The sequence below is a fragment of the Rhineura floridana genome, chromosome 1 (assembly GCF_030035675.1).
Source record: "Rhineura floridana isolate rRhiFlo1 chromosome 1, rRhiFlo1.hap2, whole genome shotgun sequence".
Taxonomy (NCBI): Eukaryota; Metazoa; Chordata; class Lepidosauria; order Squamata; family Rhineuridae; genus Rhineura; species Rhineura floridana.
The window spans coordinates 189236814-189264436 of NC_084480.1; the positions used below are offsets into that span (position 1 = coordinate 189236814).

The 27623-nt window shown below is 41.8% G+C and overlaps 1 protein-coding gene across 1 annotated transcript; it reads right to left on the minus strand.

The window, feature by feature from the left end:
- Positions 1-6210: 6210 nt before the first annotated feature.
- MARCHF11 (membrane associated ring-CH-type finger 11) lies at positions 6211-27355 on the minus strand. The gene is made up of 4 exons (XM_061610544.1): positions 27077-27355; positions 19351-19506; positions 12356-12548; positions 6211-6552 (listed from the first exon to the last, which is right to left on the minus strand). The coding sequence occupies exons 1-4, from the start codon at positions 27353-27355 to the stop codon at positions 6230-6232; spliced, it is 951 nt and encodes a 316-aa protein (XP_061466528.1). The 3' UTR covers positions 6211-6229.
- Positions 27356-27623: the final 268 nt, after the last annotated feature.

Genomic DNA, 27623 nt, shown 5'->3' on the forward strand with positions numbered 1-27623 from the left:
GTTAAACGAAGCCAAAACAGAGTACAAGCGAGTTGCTGACCTGCACAGGAAGGAGGGCCCCCCCCTTCAACCAGGAGACCAGGTATGGCTGTCCACCCGTTTCCTCCAGATGCTGGGCAAATGTAGAAAATTACAAGACAAAAGGGTGGGTCCTTTTGAAATAGAAACTCAAATTAATCCCGTGGCGTACCAGCTGAAGCTACCTGACACGTTTAAAATACATCCTGTGTTTCATTGATCCCTCTTGACGAAAGCTGCCCCTCCCAGTGAGCTGCGGCCGGAGGAGCCTCCTGGGTCCCCACTCCTGATAAATGAGCAGCTTGAGTTTGAAGTTGAGGAAATCTTGGATTCCAGGATCAGACGCCACAAGCTGCAGTATTTGATTCACTGGAAGGGCTATGGAGTGGCTGACAGATCATGGGAAAATGCAGATGATGTGCATGCTCCAGAGTTAGTAAAACTTTTCCATCAACGTTTTCCTCACCGCCCCAAGCCAGACAGGGGGAGGGGGGAACAGCTTGAGAAGGAGGATGGTGTCGGGAGGATGAGCTGGGCTCCTGGGGGGTTGTCGGAAGAGGATTCAAATGGCTGGCAGAGGGAGGAGGGAGGAACTTACCCTCTGTGGAGCGAAGCCGAAACAGAGGACATGCCAGAGATAGGGTCGCCTAGCAACGGGGAGCCTGAGAGCCTTGAAGTTTTAGAATCCTCCCCAGACATTCCCAGGCCCTCCCTTCTCCGCAGCTCAGAGCAAGAGGGAGGGCTGATCACAGCAGAAAGGCGGAGAGATGGTTTACCCTCAGCCCCTTCTTTATCACCCATAGGGGAATCGGACACTTCAGAAGAGGAGGAGGTGATGCCTCCCCCCTCACCACGCACACGCAGACGGTTGAAAAGACAGGAGAGAAGGGGGGGAAGGCGGGCAGTACCTGAGGGGAGTTAAGGAGGAGCGAAAGGTTGCGCGCCCGTTTAGCCCCTTCTTAAAGAACAGGCAGGAAACAGCCCCTTGCTCTGTCAACTTTCTCCCAATGTTGCAGGACCTGTATCCCTGTATTGCTTCATGAGAAAGCTCAGTCTTTGTTGGACATTACTCTAATAAAACACGAATTAACTACAACCTCTGGTCTGGTTCCTGAGTCGCATCCTGGGCCTGACACTCCGGGAGTCCACGCATTCATGCAGTTTCTTGTAAGCCACTGTTTGGCTTACCATGCTGTGCAAGCTCAGTCATTTGGTCCTATGAATATTATCATTTCTCCAATAAGAAACTTCATGTCACTAAAATCGGCGCTCATCCTGATGCTCATCAGTGGCTGGACCTCCACTAAAATGATTGGGGAAAGGATACCATTGTGCTGACTATACTTCTTGCCCTATCCCTGCCTCGGGGAAGTGCATGAAACAACTACATAAGACTATTTGGAAACTTTTTTGAAGGTGTGTCATGCCTAATGCTAAGCTACATTCATTAAATGTTTTTTTCTTCATTTATACTAACTGCTCTGCTCATGTTAATGATCCCTGGCTGTAATTGCTTCAAAATGTAAAACCCTAGTAGTTCATTCAAGGTTGTTAGCAAATTGTTCATGCAGTTTTAATGATGGTAAATGGAGGTCACAAGCTGAATTGATCCAAACCTAACTTGAAATGAAATTATATCCTGCCTGCCTCCCACTTCAAGCACCAGGTAACCATTCACCGCTTTAAACTAGGCTAGGTGTGGGGACAGCTAATATCCCTGGGCTCATTGCTGCATGAGGAGAAAAGGCTAATTCACCAAGCAGTATGGCAGCCATGCAGTTCCCAGACCCAGGCACTTTCTGAACCTCCTGAACCAGCCCCAAGAACTATAAAGCTTTGAGACAAGGAATCTCAGCACACTATTAAACCAGTTTAAGGCTGCAATCCTGTGCCTATTTACTTGGGAATAGGTTACGTTGAACTCTGCAGGATTACATAAGTAAACATGTAATAGATTGGGCTGCACATCTAACATAGATATGCTCTAATTATTGGCTCCACCACTTAGCTCCTGAAGGTATGAAAAGCTGTTAGCCAAGGACAGAGCCAACCAAGTGCTTTCTAAATAGCGCTGAGCTCTCCAGAAGGCTCTGTGAATTGTCTTTGAATGGACATTTTAAATCAGGCACTTCACAGAGGCTGCTAAGGAGCAATGATATTTCTTCATCCAAACAATATTAATTTTGGATTTAGAAGGTTACGTAACAGAAATTGCAGGGAAGTAGAGAAGCCTTTGAGATTTGGACTGTAAATTAGCTTTTGGAATCATTTATACAGTAATCATTTCCTGCTTTGTAAAGAAGACATCCCAAAGCAAACACTCTCTTTGGGCTGGCAAACAAGCCAGCCAAACATAGTCATCTGTCAGTTTTTCCATGCTAGTAAAACAAAATAAAATCTCTGGAGAAATATATTCCTGGTATAGTTGTAGCAGCTGAGGCTTTACATTGGCTTGTGTTTCTGACAGCCATTTTGAACAAGTTCCAACTTTTCACATTTGGAGGCTTTCAGGCCTCACAAATCTTGAGTGGTGTCATGGCTCTCCTCTGTGTTCAAAAGCTTGAGACAGGCAGACCCTTCCATGTTAGTTCACTGGACCCTCAAAATGTGGAGGTGGGAGCAGAGACATATTCTATTATATTTCTTACTACAGAATAGTACAGAATGCAGGTGACCAAAGCCTATATGTTACCAGTTTTACAACCAAGCTTTGTAGCTATTCCTTCAGCAGAGGCTTAATCTGCAGCAATTAAGATATGATCATGTTTAGCTCCATGCTGTGAAAAGTTAATTCCTGTGTAACAGATAATATTGAAACCAGGTCAGACTAGTTTCTTTCTGATCAGCAAATTCTATCCCCTACTGGCCAACATTTTAAAAATTTTCCAGGCAGTTAACTTGCTTCCCCCCATTAACAATATGTTATATAGAAATAAAAGAGATAAAATAAAGCATATGGTCCATCCAGCATATACTTACCAGACTATTTGACTGGTGTTGATTCCAGTTTTAACTTTGCACTTAGTACTACACATGGTTTAGCATTGTTCTGGTTTTTAATTGCAGTTATTTTGTATTTTTTGTGGTATTATTATTTAAATGCATATGGTTTTAATCTATATCATAAGACAGTTTGGGGTCTTTTGTAGTCAAAACATGGAGTAGAAACTGGATATAAATCTTCTAAATAAATTAATCTCATCAAACTCAGTAGGATTTACTAAGTAAAAAACAGGATTCCATTGTGAACATACATAACACCAGCTATCCCATTGAATTCAACATGATTTACTTCCAAGCAAACATTTTTAGGATTGGGATACAGTAATAGATTTAATGCAGCCCAAGGATATGCATATTTATTTAGAAATGCAACTGTATTCAATAGGACTTATTCCAAGTAAGTGTGCATAGGATTGTATTCTTAATCACCTTGAAGAAAAAAATGTCCAGCTACTTTGGCAATCCTAGAACTCTGGATAAATGAGCATACTTGTCACTGAATTCATGTCATCATGGGATTTCAAAAGGACAAAAATAATGGCGGATAAGTAAAGTTAATGGTAGTTCAGTTTGAAAGAGGCTGAAAATTGAAGGAAATCGATGGCTACAGGCTGGCAAAAATTTATAGTTGTTCTCCAGTGTATCATTCAGACACATTTTCAATTATCTTTGAAGCTCAGGAGGTAATAACAAAAGATTAGATTATTTGATTTTTAATAATTTTAGCACATTTACTTACTATTTTAAAAAGCATCTATAGATAATTCCAACTCTATGCAGCAGAATCTTAATTTCAGCAACCTGGCATAAATTGTCAACTGCCTAGACTATCCTGATTCAAGCCAAAAGTTCTTCTTCCTTGTTACTTGAACAACTTTGCTTAATCTGTGCTGTTGCAGGCATTGAGAGGAAGGAACGGACAACAGGATGGGCAAGCAGAATATTTCTGTGGTGCAAAGTGTGCTCTCGTACTCAAATGAAATTATTTGAAGCAAACAGTATGTGATAAAGTATGTTGTGTGCCCCATGCAACAGTAAATAGCCATTGCTTGAATCTTTCTGAGGTTCAGAAAGCTTCATTCAGATGTTTCAAACTGATACCACACTGATGGTGGATCTTAGCTCTGTATCCACATGGGAAGCAAATTGAAATCAATTGCTGTGGAAGGCTTTGAGAAAATATTGTATATTGGGTGTCAATCAATTACTGCAGCATGTTTGTGAAGGTTAAGTCATCCTATGGCAGACATAGGAATCTGAATTTAGACTTGGCTATGTGAGTTGCCAATTCATGATCTAAAAATCTCAAAGATATGTGGTATGCTTTCTGGTGTTCTCAAAATCTAAAATTTCTGGTCCTCCATTTCCCCCAGCTCATTGCACACTGCCCAGCTATGTAAGCCTTCCAGGTTTAAACACAAAGCTAAATATATCCACAAACCTTTTATCTGAAGAAGGTTGTAAAACCTAAATTTTGCCTGGGTACCTTGCATACTGATCCAATTGATTTCAAATGGATTTAGGCACTGCTAACCCTGCAAAGAATCAGGCAGCACAAGCTATTAGGTTCCTACATCTTCTTCAGTTGAGCAAAAAATGAAAAGCCTATTTTCTACAAATTATCTTGTCCAGCCCTCAATCCTTGCCCTCTTCCAGTCTCATAAACAGATGTGTAGTGCCAAATTCAGAAGTGCAGGGTCCCTTCATATTAATCATAGCCATGCCCCCTCCCCCTTTTTTGCTGCGGATTGAGAATGAGATCCTTGTCTTCTCCCACAACAACAGATGCCCCTAGGAGCCAATAAGTGTGAAAGAGGAGAGTGTTAGCTACTGAGAAGAGTCTTCTCAGTGGCTTCCTCACCTCCTTTCACTCTGATTGGCTTCAATCAGCAGGAAAGGATAAGGAAGCATGTAAGAAGACTCTTCTCAGTGGCAAACACACACCACTTTCATGCTGATTGGCTCACAGGATGCTGGAGACATAGGGACCCTACTCCCAAAAAAGTAAGGGGTCTGAGACCCTGGACAACTACACCTCTGCTCATAAGATAAAGTTGGTTAAGTACCATGACAATTTTGAAAGAATGCAAATTTGCTTCTAGTCCATTCTGTATCACAAAGCCCCATCACAGCAGGAACTCTGTCTTGGAGCTCTTCATGATCAAAGGAAAAAATAATGTTTTTCTGCAGAGATAATCTTTCCAGGAATTTCTTTTCTAGTGGAAAGAGAAGTTTGACTCTAAATCTTAAATTTTAAATGTGTTAAATTGTAACACAGAGGAAAAGAAAGAAAGAAGGAGAAAACTGGAATACAATCAAGAACAACTTCTTTCAATGTAACTGAATTTAATTCTTGTGAAACTGAGAAACAAATCACTCCAGCTAAATGCTTGCGTAGTAGTCAGAAGTCCTGAACACAATTCTGAAAATATACTTCTTCCCTGCAATTGAAATGTTTAAATGAATGCTGATTTTCATTCATTCATTCATCTGACTAAAAATACAAATGAAAAAAATTAGCCCATGGTACATATATTATTAAATATGTGTGATAATATTTTTATCACCTAGATGGCACGAAATAAGGCTTCCATACTAATCCAGAGATTTTCAGTGTTCTCACTGTTGCAAAAGTGTTGTCTTTTACCGATCAGTTTTGAGCACAGTTCTTCCATGAACTTTAAACTTTATTTCATTGTTATATATCCAGTATACAAGACCCCACCCTACTCCCCTAATACTGTATGTTTTCCCCAGACAAAAATCAAAGACATACCTTTACCCAACTGGAAGTAACACATTGGATGAATTAGTTTGGTATACTAAACACAAGTCATCCAATTAATCTTGTTTACATGTCCTGAAAATTATAGATGGCTTAAAACTGTGAAAATACACTTAAAACTATCAAAAATAGCTGTAGTTTAAAATATTTGTCTCCACATTATTAAAGCTATTGTTAAATTATATTTTTATAAATGTCAAGTACAAATAGATAAAAAGTGATAAATCATGGTATAAAAACAAAAAAACTCTTTTCAGGAAGATGTATTTGCAATTCAACTGATCATATAAAAGCATAAATTAAAAAAAGTTTATATATTTTTATGTGCTATGGTTTCACCATTCATTGCAACTACATTCCAGAATACTGCACGAGAGTTCAGGGCACATTGTCCTTGTGCATGTACCACAGTGACCATAACTTTTACACTGAAGTCACTCTCATAACAACCTCTCCAGAACTGTTGTCATCTGATGAATCCTCCTGCGGTCTCATTCGACTGAAGAGATGTAACAAAACATAGCCACACTGAAATCTTGGTGAAGTTAGCTGTGTTGAATGAACTAAACCTCTGCTTCTAAATGCATTTAGAGGTAACCACAAAGTCCTAGCTGTTGAGGATTCTCCTCGGTTGCTCTCTTCTATGTCTGTAGCTTTGTCATAGTTTAATACATCCCAGTGCAGATTGACAGCTCTCCATCGCTTAAATACTCGGCAAACTGAGGCTCCTTCATGTACAATAAGTCCTGAAATTAAAGGAAACAAATTATTAAAGCCCAAACTGAAAAGGATGTAGATAATTAGTATCATCCAGAGATATTTGAACCACTACATGTAAGAGCACCTTGCCTATAAATGGCATGTTTTAATTTTAGTGGGAAAGATTTATTGTGCAACCATATGCATATCTATTCAGAAATAGGCCCAATTTAGTTCAATGAGGCTTAAAAGATTTAGCAGTTTTTAAAGAATATTGTAGCAGGTGGACTTGTTAGTCATTTTTGTCTCTATTTTGTACTCTTTTAAACTATTTTTATCATTTTGTTTCTGAAAACATAGAAGCCACTTTTCCTATGTTCTCAAAGAACTTAAATTTGCCCTCCCTGCTTCCCTCCTGTCTTCCACCCATTACCTTTCTTGCTGTAGTAGAACAGAAGGAAGAAAGATCTCTTTTCCCCCTACCACACCCATCTGTCACCTGTCTCACAACTGTAGCAGCAGACTAAGTGCTACGGAGGAGGGGTGAGATACGTTTTCTATTGCATCAGAGCCACTGGAGCAGAAATCCAGATAAAGTGGTAGGTGGAGGGGAGTTTGAAGGCTCATCAGGAAGGATGGTTCATCAGATCCTGTCACATTCTCAATGACATAATCAGGGGTGTGACAGGTCAGAGCCATTTTCAGTGATTTGAGAGAAATAGTAGTTTTCTCAACCCAATTCCAACCCTGACTGGAAGAAAGGCACTACCTGTCACTAAAACATGCCCTCCAAAATTTCACAAATGAAAACAAAGACATCCTAATCTCATATCAAGGATTACTGTCCAAGCAGTACTCTATCTAAAAAGGTAAAGGTGTCCCCGCACTTGTAGTGCGAGTCGTTTCCGACTCTTAGGGTGACGTCTTGCGACGTTTTCTAGGCAGACCGTATATATGGGGTGGGATTGCCAGTTCCGTCCCCGGCCTTTCTTTACCCCCCCAGCATATGCTGGGTACTCATTTTACTGACCACGGATGGATGGAAGGCTGAGTGGACCTCGACCCCTTTTACCGGAGATTCCACTTCCTCCTTCCGTTGGAATCGAACTCCAGCTGTGAGCAGAGCTTCGGCTGCGTTACTGCTGCTTACCACTCTGCCCCACGGAGGGTCTGTACTCTGTCTACTGCATTAAATTTTCTCTGGAATAAACTCAACCGCCCTGTTACAATAACCAACGCTAAGAAGTGTTGGTTCTTTAGCTTAAAGATATTTTTTCAAACAATCTGTTTCAAAAGGATGGAACTTCCCAGTATGTGAAGTGATTGGATGTGTACTTCGAGACATTTTAGTGGTCATGCACATACGTTTACATGGATGTGTACTACAGAAAGATGCCTGTCCTGCATTCAGACATGAGACTTCTAGAAACTCTGGGCAGTGGTTTGAGCCTTTAAAATAATTATGAAAAACTAAAAACTAAAAAAAAGATTAAAAGGCATCCCTAACATCTGCCCAAGAGGCAAATGTAGGAAGAATTAGAGGGTACACTAGCACCTAAACAAGAATGGAAAGAAAGCATGAAAAGTGAAGACTGCATAAGATAGGGAGGTCTGAAAGGAGTGAGAGGAACTCAGGATTGCCAAATATTCCAGACACTGGAAATATTTAGAATTAGATTTCTGTCTTAGCCTGCCTCTTAGGTGCACCCCTTGTGCCTTGCCTTGCTTTCCTTTCCTTTTTGACAATAGTTTTCAAAGTGAATAATTCCGCAAAGTTATTAGGGAAGAAACAGCTTCACCCTAATTCCACTCAATAAAATATAGGATGCTATACTGTGTGTCCACTATGTGTTTTTACCTATTAAGGGCTTTTTACAAATCTAAAGCCTTCTGTAATCCCATTTATCCTGACCCCAAAACATTTGATATGTCAGGTTGTGTGTAAGAATTATTGCTGTCAGGCAACCTTTGTTTTATGTATTGACTATTAAAAGTACACTTGAGAATACTGCTGTGACTAAAACTGAAAAACTCTGATCCATGTTTTCTATTTGCTTCTGAAGAAACAGACATACATTTATACAGCAGCAGTTGGCAGGGTAGGACAGGCAGGACAATGTAGTGCACCGGGCTTCCCAACACCCAATATTGCTGTCACTTACCAAGAGGGGGAGGGGAGAGGCATGGGGAGCTCAGTGTGGTCCAAGTATGGTGACAAGAGTTTTGAATTGGCTCCAAATCCAAATCATGCCATGCTGAGCTTTATGTGCCTCCCCTCTCTCCCTCTCAGTAAGTGGCAATGACACTTGGCATTGGAAAGCCAGGCATGCAATGTTGCATCACCTATGCCCTCCTGCCAACTGCTACTGCATTTATATTTATATAACAATTTATAAGAAATTCTTGTATCAGTGAGAAATTAGGAGGCGTCTTGCGAAGGGGGGACATAGATGATGCCACCCCAATTTCAGTGATCATGGGTAGAGGGAGGTATAGCCATGGGGAGGCAATGGGCTATCATGTAAGATGAGGGTAAGAATATCTATGCCTTGTTCCTTACTCCCACTCCTCCCACGGATAGGTTCCTGGTTGCTCGTCTGCTGTTCCCACTACCCTATGTATGCTGTTGTTTAATGCCAGATCAGTATCCAATAAGACCCACTCATTCATAACATAATCATGGATGAGAGTGCCGATTTGATATGCATTACCTCCATCATCTAGGTGGGTGAGCTGGGAGGAGCTGACCCAGCTTTGTCTACCTGGATACTCAGTGCAACACCAGCACAGGCCACAGGGCTGGGGGGGAATAGTTGCTGTGGTCTACAGAACGTCAATCTATGTCACGAAGAAACCACTCTTTCTTGGAGCTGGCTATGAGGGCCTGCACCTGGTGTCAGGCCAAGGAGACAGTAAACTAGGGTTGCTGCTGGTATACCATCCACCCTGCTGCCCAGCCTGGCAGAGACTCTCGTGGCTGTGGTATTGGAGGAGTCCAGAAAAATAGTCCTGAGAGATTTCAATGTCCATGCTGAGTCTGCCTCTAGTGTTCCAGCTTGAGATGTGTTGGCCTCCATGACGACTATAGGACTGTCTCACGTTGTTCAACACATAGGGCAGGGCACACTCTCCATTTGGTTTTTGCTCCAGGTGGAGGAAAGGGTTGTCTGGAGGTGAGGGGTGAATGTCACTCCATTACCATAGTCAGACCAATTCCTGGTAAAGTTTAGATTCACAGCTGCAATCCTCCCCTGTGGGGTGGTTGACAGATTAAGATGGTCCACCCCCAGAGACTAATGGAATCCACTGGATTTCCAAATGCCCTGGGGGAGTTTCCAACAGATAGAGCAAGTAACCCTGTTGAAGCCCTTGTGGAACAACAAGATGCATCAGGTTCTTAACACAGTTGCCCCTGAGCGGCCTCTCCGGTGAAAGACCACCCTTTCCTTTGCACCTTGGTACAACAGTGAATTAAGGACAATGAAACAGGCTGGACGATGGCTAGAGTGCAAATGGTGAGAGATGTGCTATGAGGCTGATCAAGCACAAGGAAAACATCATAACCGCACCTACTGTGTGGCGGTGAGAGTGACAAAGATAGCTCATTTCTCTGCCTCCATTGCATCCTCAAGTAGCCATCCAGTGGAGCTTTTTTGTATTGTCACGGGTCTGTTAACACCAACTCCAGGAAATGGAGTTTTAGACCTTTTGGAAACCCACTGTGAATTGTTTAGACAGCACTTTGAGGGTAAAGTTGCTCACCTCCATAGCAATTTTGATGCCCCATCTACATCTACTGTAGTCCCCAGTGAGCTATCCAATGTCTGCCACAACTTCTTGGAATCAGTTTCAGTTGATGCAGCCTGATGACGTGGATAATGTGCTGATGATGATGATGCAGACAGCAATGTGTCTTCTCGACCCTTGCCCTTCTTGGCTTATTAAAGCTTGCCAAGGAAGTATGACCGAGTGGATCCAGGGTGTGGTCAATGCATCTTTGTGGGAGGTCCCAGCTGCCCTGAAAGAGGCAGTGATCCAACTGCTCCTGAAAAAGCCCATCCTGGACCCATTGGTTTGTGACAACTACCGCCTGGTTACAAATACTCCCTTTTTAGGGAAAGTGATCGAGAGGGTTGTGGCACGGCAACTACAAGAACTCTTGGATGAAACAGATTATCTTGACCCATTCTAATCTGGGTTCAGGTTATGGGATTGAATTGGCTTTGGTCACCCTGATGGATGACCTTTATTGGGAGAACTACAGGAGGAGTGTGATCCTGTTATTCTTACTTGATTTCTAAGAAGCTTTTGATATCGTTGACCATGGTATCCTTCAGAGCTGGCTTGGTGAAATGGGTATTAGTGGCACTGTTTTACAGTAGTTCCGATCCTATCTCCAGGGTCATTTTCAGAGAGTAGCATCAGGTGATTGTGTTTTGGCCCTCTGGCAGTTGTGCTGTGGGATGCCGCAGGGTACCATCTTGTCCCCAATGCTGTTTAACATCTATGTGAAGCCCTTGGGAGCAGACATCAGGAGATTTGGGGCATGGTGTCAGCAATATGCTGATGATACCCAGCTTTATTTCTTTGTAAACTCTTAACTGGGAGAGGCTGTACAAGCCCTGGACTAGTGGCTGGACTCAGTAGGGGACTGGATGAGAGCTAATAAACTGATTCTGAATCCTAGCAAGATGGAGGTGCTGTGGGTAGGTGGTTCCTGAGTTCAGATAATTGGTCAATAGCCTGCTTTGGATGAGTTCATACTTCATTTGACAGAGGGGGCTCATAGTCTGGGGGTGTTCCTGGATACATCTTTGTTGCTAGAGGCCCAAGTCACCTCAATAGCTAGGAGTGGCTTTTACCAGCTTCAACTGGTAAGACAGCTGTGGCTGTTTCTGGACCAGGATAACCTGATCACTGTTGTCCATACACTGGTAGCAAAAAAGCAAAGAGGGAGGCACGCAATGAGACTCCAGCCAAAGAGAGGGAGACTGTTTTCTGTTTTGGCACCTTGAGGGTCTCCCTGTCTTTGGCTGGAGCATGCACTGGTAACCTCTGGGCTGGATTACTGTAATGTGCTCTATATGGAGTTGAGGTTGGTCTGGAAGCTATAACTGGTGCAAAATGCGGCAGCATAACTGCTGACTGGGGCAAGGCATCGCCAACATGTTACCCCGCTGCTGAAATAATTGCACTGGCTGCTCATTAGCTACTGGGCCAAGTTCAAGGTTCTACTTTTGATGTACAAAGCACTATGAAGCTTGGGACCAGGATACCTGAAAGATCGTCTTCCCCTTATATACCCAGTCAAGCACTGCACTCCTGCAGGTGAAGGGCCTTCTGCAGATACCATCTTATCAGGAGGTCCCTTCCGCACAACATAGGAAGTGGACCTTTAGTGTAGTGGCACTGACACTTTGGAATTCCCTCCCCTTAAATATTAGGCAGGCGCCATCTCTGTTATCTTTTTGGTGCCTATTGAAGACCTTCCTCTTTCAACAAGCCTTTTAAGTGCAGACCTTATCCCAGTCTGCATCTGTGCTGAAAGTGCTTTTAATGATTTTTTAAAACTTGTTTTAAATATTTTTTGTTTAAGATGTTTTTAAAGATGTTTTGTTTTAATATGTTTTAAAGTTTTTTGCTTTGAAGACGCTTTTAGTGTTTTTGTTTGTTGCCCTGGACTCCTTCTGGGAGGAAGGGCGGGATATAAATTTAATAAATAAATAATAACAAATTATGGGACACCAGTGGTGGTCATACATATATCACAAACATGAGAAAGAGACAAATTCCAAATTATCTCTTATTACATTTAGCAAGATGGATAAATGATTTCATTTTTGAGCTTACCTATGCACACTAGATCCATAAAACCATACATTCCATAGCAGATTTGAAAAAGGATATCTTTTCTTTGCCATACTGCGTAGGGACTGAAGGCCGACCACAGAAGCCAAGTTACACTTGCTACTAAGAACAGTGATCCCAAAATTACAGCAATCATCTGCACTTTCTCAACCAGAGTTACAGTAATGCTTTGCCACTAAAAGGAAGAAGTAATAAGGGTTAAAATCTTTACAAAAACATACAAAGTCAATTTTGACTACCCATGAAAATGTTCATAAAGCTTCTTTACACGTATGCTGCACCATACCATTACAACAGGCCCTCCATCATTAAATCTGCTTAAAGCTGAAGCAACTTAAACAATAGCTTGGAGTGTCACACAGAAATGATCTATTTAGAAATTACAGTTAAATACTTGGTGCAAAGATATGAACACTTTATGGATTGGGACCAAGCGTTTCTTATTCCAGAAATATTTCTCATATAATTCTGTAGCTCTGAACTATTGTAGGTGTAAACCCTTTATTGTCATGAACAAAAGAACAGATTTATTTATTTAGGCCATTAAAATCTCCTTGCCATTCCTGGACAAAGAAAACAATGGGGTTTATACTTATTTTTACATTTAAAGTAGACCCATTAAAATTAATGAACCTAAGTAAATTATGTCTATTAACTTTAGCAGGTCTACTCTAAGCAGGACTAGCATTGAATAATAACAAATGCTGCTACATTGGGACATATATCAAAGGAAAATATACACCACAGAGTAGCATGAAAGAGGAATCCTTGAATAGAAAATAATTACCTTAGGTACAAGTAGGTCAAAATTAAGCACAGACCCATTATTTATTGAGAGATGTGTAGTGCAATCCTATGTATGTTTTCTCAGAAACATCCCATTGAATTCAATGGAACTGGCTCTTAAGAAAGAGTGCACTGAACTGCAGCCTTAGATATGCGCTTAGATATTACAGTGCAATTCTATACACTGAAGAAGATGACTGAAGAAAAAAAACCCACTGATTCCAGTGAGACAATCCCAGGTAAGTGGATATAAGACTGAAGCCTATCACCTCCATGGAAATCAACAAAACATAAAAAGTGTTTGACTTAAGCTGAGACAATAGATGTGTCTCACTATGCTTCAAGCATGTCTGATATTTAAAGGAAAGAAAGTCTCCAGGAAAATCCTGCTACAGAGAGAGAGAACACATATGCTCATGTGGAAAATAATTTACTCTTCTAAAAGGCTCTTTTTCAAACTGTAAAACCAAACTTTATTTTTGATGAAAGAAAAGAACTATGCTCAGCAAAAATAATTTTTTAAGATTGTCAGCTTCAGCTATTTAGTAAAACTTCTGGAAGAAAACTGTGAGAGATGCTATCAAATTACAGACATTTTGGTCACAGCTATTTCCTCACATTTATCAAAGGAGACAGAACCACATTTATCACTGCAATGGCTACATCTCAAGTTCATAACCATATGAACATTTAATATGTTGCTTCAATGGAATTTTAAAGGATTCATTTTTTTCTAATGTACAAAAAATGTGCCAGAATAATTTATAACAATATTATTATATTCTTACTAGTATGCTAATATTAGTATAAAAGGGTGTGATTGTGGGAGTCCTTAAATGTAAAAAGTAAAGGTAGCATGATTAGCCCATAAGAAAAATTCCAAAAACACATTAGGACCATAGCTTTATTAGATGAACCAAAATATCAAAAAATAGCGTGCAAGCTTTCAAGTACTCCAGAACTCTTCATCATCTAGCCCAGCCTTTCCCAACTTTTGGGTCCCTAAAAGTTGCTGGACTACAGTTCCCATAATTCCTAACCATTTTCCATGCTGGCTGGGGCTGATGGAAAATGTAGTCCAGTAACATTATTTTGATGTTTTGGTTGGCCTGATAAAGGTTTTATCCTAATATGGTTCGTAAATATAAAGTGTCACTGAAATAAAATGTGTATTCTTTATTTTGTATTTATAACAGTAAGTAACTTCTGAAAGTTGTCTCGCTCTCCAAAAAACCTATCCAGAGAGGAGTAGCTTTATACATAGTGACCCAAATCAAGAGATCCACAGACTTTCTGATGCATATATAGCTTTCCCTCTCCTCAATGGCAGGACTATCTCTGAGTACACACATGGAGCTGCTTCTTGATTAGATCATACAGAGAAGTGCATACACTCTCTGTGTTGGAGCAAGACACATATGTTGGGAATTTGGGACTAGTCGAGGTATGACTTTAGTCATTTTTTCTTGAAATATTATAGAAACTGTGTCTGTCACTTTGCTGTGAAGTATACATTAAGGTATTTCATGTTGCCTCAAAGGAGAGAAGGAATGTAGACCGGTGCCTTCTAGTCAAAGGTTATTCCCTCTTCAGAGAAAGAGAAATTTTCCAAATGGCTACATTGCTATAATATTCAGTAATAAAATGAAATATTTTGACATAAGGCTATGTACAGTTTTGCAAAATGTTGCAAATAAATTTTATTTATCATGAATAATATAAGTAACCACTCTGGGTTCAGAGAAAACTTGGTATTTCAAAACATTTCACAGTACAAGTTGCTACTGCAATATGAAGAAATAAGTAAACCAATTTTAAATAATAAATTAGATGATTATTTCGGCCATGAGGGTATAACTAAGGCTGATGAAAGTTTTAAAAATCAATTTACTGGTCACCTTTAAATATTATGCCTAAGCTATGTATGGAAAGCATGTAACATTTCACTTTCTACGCTTGCCAATTGCAGGTTGTTAGCAGATTTTCTTCAATCCAACATCCAAAGGCAGCAGGGTCTCGTGGGGAAAAAAAGAAGGGCAGCTGTGTAACATCAGTGTCAGATTCCTCACAGGTATCTGTCCTCAAGCCTCTGCACACAAACATCCACTAAGCATCTTAACCCTGCAGCTGTAACAAGGGGTATAAGAACAAAGCACCCCACAAAGGAAAGTAAGGGAGGACTCCACTATGGAAAGAAAACAGAGGGACCTGCTGGCATGATAGCTTAATGATGTTGTCACAATACTTTTAAAACTATTCCAGGGTTGTCTATACACAACTGAAGGAGTGAAGGGAAGTTGATGTATCATATCCTTTAAGTGTACTGTCTGTCCAGTGCTATAGCTGTGTGGTCAGGCGCTTGTTCCCTGGAATGGGACGCAGAGTTTTTAACTCATTACCTGCTGATATTACTTCCCCCCCCGCCTCTGCCAGTTCCATTCAGTATTTATCTTTCTAAAATAACACAATATACTTATCTGTGGCAGAGCCACAGTATCTTCCAAGAAAAGGGCTCACATCCACATTTCCTGCTTCCTTTTGCAGCCCTCTTTCCCACTTGTCCACTACTTCAGAGGCTGCTTTTTTTGACCTTGCTCTTGTAGCACCTGTTTTTCTGAACATATTGTAATGAGATGGGGTTTGGTCTGAATCATCTCACAAGGGTCCTGATCCTGCACCCTGTGTGTCTGTGGTTGGGCCACATCTTGCCCAAACATGTCCTGTGAACTGATGGCTGTCAGCTCAGCTACTGGCTTGTGAATGGGTCAGAAAAGCAGAAAGATGACCCCTTCTTTCATCCCCCACATGGCCAGAAGGAGAGCGACAAGCTAAGCTTGTCTTCAGACTGAGCAAGGCTGAGAGAAGTGATCTACAGAGAGTTGAGTTACTCTGTAGGTATCTGATGGAGCTGCTAGTGTCCCTAGAAATATGAGGGGAAGCAGTGAATTTAGAACATCTGTTGGAAGTAAGCTATATCTGTTGGAAGTAAGCTATATATGTGGAGAGAGAAAAATATATTCCATAAGTGTCATAAACCTGCAAGGAAATGGAACATAGGGATGCATTGCCCCCTTGGAGTTCTCACTGCTCAGGGAAATTGGTGTAAGAATAACAATATGCCTCCCAGATCTTTTATTGCAAAGCTGTAAATGGAGGACAGGAAAGGAATGGGTCAAGAGATGTCAGCCCTGCAGCTGTGCATGAGCATGGAATGTTGACTGGGCTTGCACTAGTGCAAGCAGTATCAATACACTTGTATTGTAGGACTGAACTGCCAGCATTTTCTGACCTAAAACCTAGTAGAACTGCTCCCTAGGAAACAGTTCTCGTTATGAAAAGTTTCCCCTGAAAACAGAGAATTGCAAATTGAAGGGATAAGCTGCGTTGCTGCTATCCTTTAGGTATTCAGAACCATGTATTATCTCCAATTAGCCAGATTCTCTCCCCTTTCCCACCAAAATAACATTGCAATTTACAAAATATTGGGAGGAAAATGAAATGCAAAGGCAGAGACTGGAAAATAAATTAGAAAAACAGTCTTCTTGATAAATAAGAATGTGGGGAAACATGGTCATTTGGCCAAAACAGACATAAATATCAGAAGATTTTGTGGTATTCCATGGTTTGAATATACATTAAATAGGGCCAAAGGAAAAGAAACAAAGTACAGTACCGAAGAAATGCAGGTGAACCCTTTGAGACACCGGGCCAGTTCACATGTCATAGCAGGTAAACCATTGTTAATGGTTTATTGTGAACACATGTATCTGGACTGTTTTGATCCTTCTCCTTGTGCAGGGAGGAAACAACCTATCATCCCTGGATTAGGACACATCTGCACCATAAATTTAAAGTACATTTGAAGCACATGGCTTCTCCCCTAATGTATGCTGGGAACTGTAGTTTACTTTCCCAAAATGTGCGATTTATTCCAGTGTCCCCACACATAACTCTCTAGAAGGAGAGAGGGGGGGGAAAGAGCTTTTTCCAAGCAATGTTCCATAGAAAATTACTGTTTAAAAATGTAGTAGGGGAAATGTATGCTAACAGATGGTAATTCATCCTGAATGGGGAAATACATGTTTTGATACCTTCCTACAGCAGAGAGGTGGAATGTGTATGTATAAATTACACACCCACGAGAGTGGCTGTATACTATAGCCAGCGTGGATTTTTCACATTCTGCAATGTTAAATTGAAAATACCCCCATGCCATTCTGATGCTTCCCATAAGCTCATTTCAAAACAAAACCTTACAAAACTTATACTCCTGAACTCAGAAACGCTTGCTTAACAACCCTCTAAATTTTCATGGCGATACATGAAACAGTCAGAGAGAATCAAGAGTTCAATGTCTAAAAAGAGAGAGAAAAACCCAGAGCCATTTTGGACTTTTTTCTGTCAGAGTTCTCATAATATGTTGACATTCATTAAAAATCAGCCATGTTCACAGAGTACCTGTAATCCTATTACTGACCTTGCCCCATACCCTGACCTTCATCGTCTGCAGTTTAAAGTATAAAAAATGGCTGGCTGATTTTTAAGTAATTTTGCATGGAACTGAATGATAGTGTCGGGCATGCTCAGTAAGAACCAACTGTCAGTGTTCTAAAAGCCAGACTCACAGCTGCTTGGCTTGGCTAATCAGGGGGCCACACCCGCATCAGACTTTGATTTCATTTGAGACAGTCATGGTTTCCCCCAAGGAATCCTGGGAAGTGTAGTTTGTGAAGAGTGCTGAGAGGAGATTCCTATTCCACTGACAGGGGCCAGACTGCTTTAGTAGTCAGCCGCTCTGATTGAAGGTCTGTGAGGGGAACAGGGCATCTCCTAGCAACTCTCAGCACTCTTCACTAGCTACACTTCCCAGGATTGTTTGAGAGAAGCCATGATGGTCCACAGTGAAATAAAGGCCTGGTGTGGATGCGGCCAGGGACAGCTTTAGTTTAAATTTGTGTAGGAGGCTACATGTGCTGCTGTAGAATAAAAAGGTGAGGGAAATGCTGAAAAGCAATGATACCGTTCACAATATTTTCCTTTTGGAAAGGAAAGGGTTTTCAAACCCTCTGCCCAGTGCTCACCCACCCAATCTCCTCCCCCTCCCCGCCCCTCCCCTGGGTCAGTGTTGGACTAGGACCTTGGAGACCAGGGTTTGAATCCCCACACAGCCATGAAGCTCACTGGGTGACCTTGGGCCAGTCACTGCCTCTCAGCCTCAGAGGAATAGGAATATAGGAAGTGGTTGTATACTATGTGTCTACTGTTCTATAATTTTATGTTTCTGTACATCATTTTTTACCTGCATATTCCAGATTTAGGAATTTGGCAGTGACCAAAGTACTGATGAGCAGAATTTAACTTCTGGAACAAGGATTATGTGAGTTTCCTCCCAGCCTATATCCATTTGCCTGCAGAGATTAAGCATGTCGTTTTTAGCAGAGAAACCTGCTCCACTGGCCAAGGCAGCCTGTGAGTTATTGGGCCTGTTGATGGGCTGATCTACATACTTAAAAAGAAGCTCTGTTGCTATGGGAACTCTCTCAGGAGAGTTGCTATGGGAACTCTCCTCCCTCCTCACCTGGCTGGAGTCACCCTCGCTCCAGGGAGTATTCTCTGTGTTAGGCTAGGTGAAACTGGAAGCTGAAAAGACACAGAGGCCTACCTCACTCTGTGCTGAACCCCATGCACTTTGAGGAGTTTCCTAGAAAAGTAATGGAGAAGCAAGATCTGTTGGACTTTTGATGCTGAGAACCCCTCCATCTTATGCTCAGATTGTATATATGTGTAAATAAATCACATATCATAAAGACACCACAGTCTCCGCTGACCTTCATTCCATGGGAACCAAACTCTGGATAAGTGCAGGAATCCCTGGAAGTCTCACACCACTCAGAGATTGGGGTGTGCACAACCCTATGCTATTCAGTGAATTTGAGCAGAACTCAAAGCAGCCGTTAACCTAGGTTGCATTGACGGAGATAATAAGTTCTTTTATGCCTAGGCTTGAGGTTGCTACAGTCTTTCTCACTAATGAACTTCTTGGAAATTATTTACCATGTGTTATGATAAAGATGTGTAGACTCAGTGTAAAGAGTAGAGCAGTTCATAAAATGAGGAATAAACCAAGATATAAAAATAATTTGGTTACCATAGTCAGACAGTCATGATTACTGGAAATTTTAAAATGTTACCTGACAAGGCCTTTTCATTTTAATTGCTATAACATGGTATCTGTAACAGCAGAGTTCACAAGTCCAGGACCCTCTTTCGCTAATCCATTTCAATAGGCAAAGCTGATGTGTATACCGTACTGACCCATCACATCGACAAGGATTTAACAATTCACCCTAGGGGGAAAAAAACTTAGATGTCAAATGGATATGTGCATAAATATATTAAGCTTCCAAATCCTTGAATGATGAGTTTAAATCAATTTTCCAGCATTTTAAAAAATGTACATTAACTGGAATATATCCCCTAATGTTTATTTCAGAAATATTATTCTATTTATTTCTTCCATCCCAGGCTTACAAAAAAGAGAGATAAATATAAATTAATGCATCCATACATAAATGATCTCTTTGGGCAAAAAGCAATATTATTTGTATTGCATTTGTAATAAATGTTCCTCTGCAGCTATTCTTACTCTAGTCTAATAAAAAATATATGGAATCCAAGTGGCCTTCATATTTTAAGTTTTATACTGTATAGTTTTATACTGTATACTCAATAATTTTAGAGCTATAAAGTAAGGCTGCATTAACTCAAGTGGTGTATTCATCTTTTGTCATGAGAGTACACAGTCCACACTTGTAATGCATTTGATAGGCTCTGAAACTGGCATCCCAATTAGCATTATGGTGAATGTGGCATTTAGTAATGTATCCTGCACCTTAATCCCAGAAATCTAAATTTTCCTCTTAAAATAATGCAGATTTCCAGTTCTTATGTTTGCCAAGAAAACCTGAGAATATGTAGGCACATGTGAATGCAGATTTCACTGGTCATTGAGCAAGTCTTTGTCATTCCTCAGCCTGTTTCTTTGGCCAAAAATCCATGCCTTCCCACTTGAACAGAATTAGACTCTTTCCAGCTCCTTTCCAAGAATCCTAAAGCTTCTTTCCCTTTGCTTCGCAAAAAATAGAACTTAAAATTCCAAATTCCAGAAAATAAAACTAACTGTCCAACTATACAAAAAGTGTGGAACATGCAAATAAGTCATTTCCAGACTTCTCTAATTTACTTAATTGCATATTCTGTAAAGCTTCAACACAGAATTCCAGAACTGTATATAAATGCTGTGGTGTAGAGCATGCTGGCTGGGGCTGATGGGAGTGGACTGGAGTCCAAAATATCTGGAGGACACCAGCTTGGAGAAGTCTAATTTAGGTATTCTGGAGATAACAGGACAGGGAAGGATGCCCTGGAGGTAGTACTGTATCACTCTGTATGTCAAAGAGAGCATTGGGTCAAGCAAACTAGAAATCTGAAAAGAGTCTGACTCCACCACAGAATCATTGTGGGTGGTAATACCAGACCCAAGAGTAATTTAGTAATGGGTATGTGCTTTTATCCCCCTAATCAAAATGCTGAGGGAGATCTTGAGATGAAGAATAAAATCAAGGAAACATCGAAAAGAGGAAATGTTGTAGTAATGGATACTTCAACTACCCTCAAATAGACTGGGGATATGCATGTTCCAGTCATGACAAAGAGGTAAAATTTCTAAATAATATAAATGACTGTGTCTTAGAACGGTTGGTCATGGAACCAATCAGAAGGATGGCGACGTTAGACTTAATCTTAAATGGTGCTCAGAATCTGGTGCAAGATATAAGTGTTGCTGAACCACTTGGCAGCAGTGACCATTGTTGTTCTTATATGCCTTCAAATCGGTTATGACTTATGGCGACCCTATGAATCAGTGACCTCCAATAGCATCTGTCATAAACCACCCTGTTCAGATGCTGTAAGTTCAGATCTTGTAAGTTCAGTAACCACAGTGCTATTAAATTAAATATACAAGTAAATAGCCAATTGCCAAGAAAATCCAACATGGTCACATTTGACATCAGAAGAGGAAACTTCTGAAAAAATCATGCTCAAGAGGGTCAAATCTCTCCAAAATGCTTGGGAGTTGTTTAAAACCAAAATATGAGAAGCTCAGCAAAAATGTATACTGCAAATCAAGAAAGGTATCATAAAGGCTAAGAGGATGCCCGAGTGGTTAAGGAGCAGTCAAAGAAGCTATTAGAGGCAAGAAGGATTCTTTTAGAAAATGGAAGTCTTGTCCAAATGAGGAAAAAAAGGAACACAAACTTTGGCAAAAGAAATGCATACAGACAGGATGGGTTGCTAAAAAATAATTTGAGGAATGTATTGTTGAAAACATAAAGACCAATTACAAAAAATATTATTTAAATACATTAGTAACAGGAGACTGGTAAGAGAATTGGTAGGGAGTCAAAGGTGTGCTAAAGGAGGATAAGGAGACTGCAGAGAAGCGGAATGAATTCTTTGCATCTGTTTTCACAGCAGAAGATACAAGGGGGATCCTTGTGTCTGAACTAACTTTTACAGGAAGGCAGTCTGAAGTATTAAGGCAAATAGTTATAACAAGAGATGAACTTCTAGGCCTAATAAACAAAATAAAAATTGGCAAATTGCTGGGTCTGGATGGCATCCACTGAGAGTTCTCAAAGAACTCACATGTGAACTTGATAATCTTCTAACAAAAATATGCAACTAATAAGCTTACATGTGAGACTATAGAATAAATTGGTTGAAGATTTTAAAACAATGCATTGGACATTATCAACTTGGACATAGTGTTGAATTAGATAATCTCTCTTTTATTTTAGGACATAGTCTTTTAGGACATAGTGCTGAATTAGATAACTTCTCTCTCTCTGCAAGGCACCAGACAGGATGGAAAGATAGTTAATACCTAACTACATAGAGAAACCAGTTAGTTACATACGCAAACACTTCAATTACTTCATGTCAATAATGTAACATTTTGTAGATCAAATCATCTTACTCAACAGATTAACTAATTTTGGATTAGGCACTGTTTTAATGGCCTAGGAATCTGATTCCATAAAACATATCTTTCTTAGTATTTCTGAAACCCTTTGAACTTGCCCCTTTCCTTTTAAACTGATTCTACCTTTTGTGACTTCTTCCAAGTAACAAACCAAATTGTTGGTGGGTGAAGGTGGGCAGACAGGAATCTTTATACAGAGCAATGCATGTATAGCTGTATGCAATGTTCCTTGGATTGGAACAAATGGATATTTAATGGGGGGGTTTTACCTTCTTCCCTTTCTCTTATAAATGCCATTTTCTTGCCTGGCTCCAGCAATGCACATTCTCCTAGCATGCCAAGTCTAGCTTGGGAGGTAGCAAAGACATGAAGCTGAATAGGGTTATTCATGGAAAATGAGGGTGTAGCACTGCTTCCTCAGACCTGAGAATCATGCCTCCCTTCATCTGCCTTATGCCTTCCTACAGTTTGAAACTTTCATTACACTACATACAAGAAGTGTGTATGTGTGTATTATACAGCCACAAGAGTGGCTGTATACTATAGCCAGCATAGATTTGTCACATTCCGCAACGTTAAATTGAAAATACCCCCATGCCATTCTGATGCTTCCCATAAGCTCATTTCAAAACAAAACCTTACAAAACGTATAGTCCTGAACTCTGAAATGCTTGCTTAACAACCCTCTCAATTTTCATGGCGATACACAAAAAAGTCAGAGAGAATAGAGAGTTTAAAGTCTAAAAAGAGATTTAAAAAACCCAGAGTTTTCATAATCTGTTGAAATTAATTAAAAATCAGCCATGTTCACAGAGTACCTGTAATCCTAATACTGACCTTGCCCCATACTCTGACCTTCATCTACTGCAGTTTAAAAGTTAAAAAAATGCCTGGGTGATTTTTAATTAATTTAAGAAATTGTGGCTGGAACCCTATGATTACACGGGGCATGCTCAGTAAGAACCAACTGTCAGTGTTCTAAAACCCTCACAGCTGCTGGGCTTGGTTAATCAGGGAGCCACAGCCACACCAGACTTTGATTTCACATGAGACAGTCATGGCTCCCCTCAGAGAATCCTGGGAAGTGTGGCTTGTGAAGGGTGTTGAGAGGAGACTCCTATTCCACTGACAGAGCTCCAGTGGCCAGACTGGTTTAATAATCAGCCACCCTGATTGAAGGTCTGTGAGGGGAACAGGGCATCTCCTAGCAACTCTCAACACTCTTCACTAGCTACACTTCCCAGGATTCTTTGAGAGAAGCCATGACTGTTCACAGTGAAATAAAGGCCTGGTGTGGATGTGGCCAGGGACAGCATTAGTTTAAATTTGGATGGGAGGCTACATGTGCCTGCTGTAGAATAAAAAGGTGAGGGAAACGCTGAAAAGCAATGATACTGTTCACAATATTTTCCTTTTGGAAAGGAAAGGGTTTTCAAACCCTCTGCCCAGTGCCCACCCACCCAATCTCCTCCCCTCCCCCTCCCCACCCCTCCCCCAGGTCAGTGTTGGACTAGGACCTGGGAGACCAGGGTTTGAATCCCCACACGGCCATGAAGCTCACTGGATGACCTTGGGCCAGTCACTGCCTCTCAGCCTCAGAGAAAGGCAATGGAAAAACCACCTCTGAATACCATTTATCATGAAAACCCTATTCAAAGGGTCGCCATAAGTTCGGTCGACTTGAAAGCAGTCCCTTTCCATTTTCAAACATGATTGCACAGAAATAAATGCCATTGAACTCAAAAAGTATGCAATGATCAAACTAGGGTTGCCAGGTCCAGCCTCCAAGTGGTCTTCTGTATCTTTAAAAGTTGTGCAGTGGGAAGAGAGAATTTCACCTTGTGGTTTTTCCCATTACAGTGTTGCAAGAAACCTGTACTTGGCTGAATTTTCTCTTCTCTTAAAGATACAGAATCATTCTCAGGCCCTGAGCCTGGCACCCCTAGATCAAACCCACTGTCCCTTCTTCCTCCTATCCCCTCCCTCTTTCCCCTTCCTTTGCCCCTCCATCCCCATCCCATTCCAATCCCCTCCTTCCCTTTCCTCCTCCCCCCTCTCCCCTTCCTCCTCCCCATGGTCAGTTTTACTTATCTTAAGCATGATTGCATGGAAGTAAATACCACTGAACTCTATAAGCATGCAAATGATCAAACCTACCCTCCTCTCCCCCTTCCTTTGCCCCCCTCCAATATGCTCCTTCCCCTTCACCCTTCCCCTCCCCCATGGTCAGTTTTTCTTATCCTAACCATGATTGCATATGAGTAAATCCCATTGAACTCAATAAGCATGCAAATGATCAGACCTGGTTTTCCCCTCCTTTCTCTCTCCTCTCCCTTCCTTGTCCCCCCTTCCTTCTTCCTCCTCCCCTGCCCACTCCAGCCCTCCCTCCCCACCCAGTCAGCTTTACCTATCCTAAGCATGATTGCATGGGAGTAAATCGCACTGAACTCAGTAAACATGCAGATGATCAAACCTGTCCTTCTCCTCCCCTTCCCCTCCTGCCTGCTCCCATCCCAGTCCTCCCCTCTGCCTTTCCTCCCCTCTCTCCTCCTCTTCCTCCTTCTCCCCTCCCCATCCCCTGTGGTCAGTTTCACCTATCCTAAGCATGATTACAGGGGAGTAAATCCCACTGAACTCAATAAGCATGCAAATGATCAATCTATTCTCAGCAAGCTTGCACAGGATCCCATTTTTTACCTCCCAGATTAAAAAGCAGGGAAATTCACTAATAGGCAAAAAAAACCTTGCAGCTTAAGACTGTACCTATAGCCCACAGATATTTCTATCAAACTTTAAAAAGCAGGGAAATTGGGCAGCTATAGTGAATGCACCTGGGGAGCAGGACACCTGACCTCCTCTCTGAGATATTGGACTGCCCTACACATTTGTCAAAATGCAAACACAATTTGGGTTGGTCTTTCACAGCCCAATCCACTTCCTGTGTAGCTTGGAAAAATTTGGTAACATGTGCCTCTGAGCATATGGTGAGTGGTGGCAACACCTGCAATCAGCCCAAATAATAGAAAGAAGACATGTGCTGTGCTGATCTTGTTTTAGCAGGGAGGAAGCAACATTATTAAGACAGTGGATATAGTTCAGATGGTCACTTTAAATATGTTTGATTTCCTTTGCAATTTTAGTGAAGTTTCCTATAGGAAATCATTTTCTTTTGCTTCGATTTCTGTGAATATGTGAAGTACAGCAACACTTTGCAAAATTTACACTAAAAGAACTCCAAACATAATTGTGGAATAATGCCACTGAGTGTTCTGCAGAATAGTCTCCACTGGACCTCAGGAGTGTCTCAATTTGCACAAGATAAAACAGTGGGAGGTGAAATATATTCTAGCAAAATTCTACGTGTGCTCTAGGTTTTTAATTGACCATGCTCACCTTGCCTTACATGAAGTGGTTTAAACATAGCAGGCTGAAAACATGTGTTCCCTTTTTTCCAACAGATAGATTCACTGCTGAAGTAGCAACATATTGTAATCAGCCTGATTTTACATCAAACTGCAGTTTCAGATTCAACTGTTAATGCACTCAAAATAGAAATAGAGCATAACCAACAATTTGAAATACAAAAGGCTGTCTTCACCATCATATGACATAGACCAATAAAAAGGCGTTGAAATTAATAAAAATAAATTTGACACATATTTCTGGGATGAATAATGAGAGAAATAAAATTTTCTAGTTTAGATTCTCTGTAGAAACATTAATAACACAGGAAAGAAGCAAAGTAAGAATACCAACAATCATACAAAAATATAATTCTCCATCTTTGGAGATGACAGGTATTGCCACCACTCACCATATGCTCAGAGGCACATGCTACCAAATTCTTCCAAGCTACACAGGAAGTGGATTGGACTGTGAAAGACCAACCCAAATTGTGTTTGCATTTTGACCAATTTGTAGGGCAGTCCAATATCTCAGAGAGGAGGTCAGTTCTCCTGCTCCCCTGGTGCATTCACTATAACTGCCCAATTTCCCTGCTTTTTAAAGTTTAATAGAAATATCTATGGGCCATCCATAGGTACATTCTTAAACTGCAAGGTTTTTCGCCTATTAGTGAATATTTATTAACTGCAGTATTAAGCACATATCACTCCCTAACAACCCAGTTCTATGTACTGTCGTCGATCCACACGTTGCCTTGCTTGCCAACAGGCTTTTAAAAATGTTCTTTTTAAAATAGATTTATCTTTATCGCAACTGACATATTCATCAATGTCAGCGTTCTCTACCGCCTGCACCTGGAAATTGCCAATGGCCAACCGTGTATAAATGCGAGCTCAACCTACAGACTGTACACAACTTGTCGGTATAAGGCCAAACACAGTAGTTTGGAAAGGTTGTGACGGACACTTATCCGTACAAGTCTAGAAGGGGTACGGTGGTCGCCACCATTCCGCTTCCCCGTCATAGTTGGTAAGTCTGTGACTCTCTCTTCCGCCCCACTACAATGTTATCATGACAATGCGAAAGCTGGATCCCTCGCTTCCTCCTTTCGGCTAAGCTTTCCTTGCGGCTACTAGCTCTGTCCGTGGTGCTGATGGCCGCCCTGTGCGGTTGTGGTTGCCCTCCTCTCCCCTGTGTTTGTGCTTTATAGTCTAAAGAGAGGACGGGAGACACGTGTGTGAATCCTCCTCCCCCTCCTCCTCCCCCCCGTAGTGTCATTCATCGATCTTAACCTTGCGTCGCGAGGGGGTCGTGTTTCCCAGTCGGTTGTCCCAAGCGTGCATGCTTATCTTTTCCGAATGAGGGATGGTGGGGCTGGGGGGGGGTAATCCAAGTCTCTCTGCCCATCCTTCGCCTGCAGCAACCTCCCGCCTCTCAGTGCCCGCCTGTCCGCCCTCAGCGCTCACCTGCTCGGCGCCCTGGAAGCAGATCTTGCAGATGGGGCCGGCACCGCCCCCGCCGGCTTCCCCGCTGCTGTTGCTACACACCGAGCGGGTCTCCGGCTTCTCGCCCTGGCCAGCGCCCCCCTCCACAGAGCAACCACTGGGGCCCGGGCTCGGCGGTACCCCTGTGGCTTTCCCAGCCGTTATCCCAGGCGGCGGCGGTGGAGTCTCGGAAAGTGGGGCGGGGTCTCTAGGCGGCTCCCCGCCGCCGGGGCTGCCGCTGCTCCCCCCACCACAGCTCATGGGGGAAGCGAGCAGTCAATGGCACCGGCCCCCTAACAAGCCCCCCCCCGTCCGCTCCACACGCCCAGGTCGTCTCCGCCCCCTCCCTCTCTGCGGAGGGGAGGCAGGAGCCTTCTGGCTGGCTGACGAGGGCAAGGGAAGCGGTCGCCGCGTGTCAGCGTCCTCCCCCCCCCCCCGTGGCTTGGAGCTGGCGTGCGAGTCCCCGCATCTGACGCCAGCGGCCGCCTCAGAATGCGGCGGGGGAGAAACCGTTAGAGACCGTTACCGG

Excerpts from the sequence above, each read along its gene's own strand:
- MARCHF11 (XM_061610544.1), bottom strand. The coding sequence starts at position 27,355 with ATGAGCTGTGGTGGGGGGAGCAGCGGCAGCCCCGGCGGCGGGGAGCCG. Across the intron at positions 19,507-27,076 it reads GCTTCCAGGGCGCCGAGCAG|GGTGAATTGTTAAATCCTTG; the intron begins GTGAGCGCTGAG and ends TTTTCCCCCTAG. Across the intron at positions 12,549-19,350 it reads AAATGAAAAGGCCTTGTCAG|TGGCAAAGCATTACTGTAAC; the intron begins GTAACATTTTAA and ends TCTTCCTTTTAG.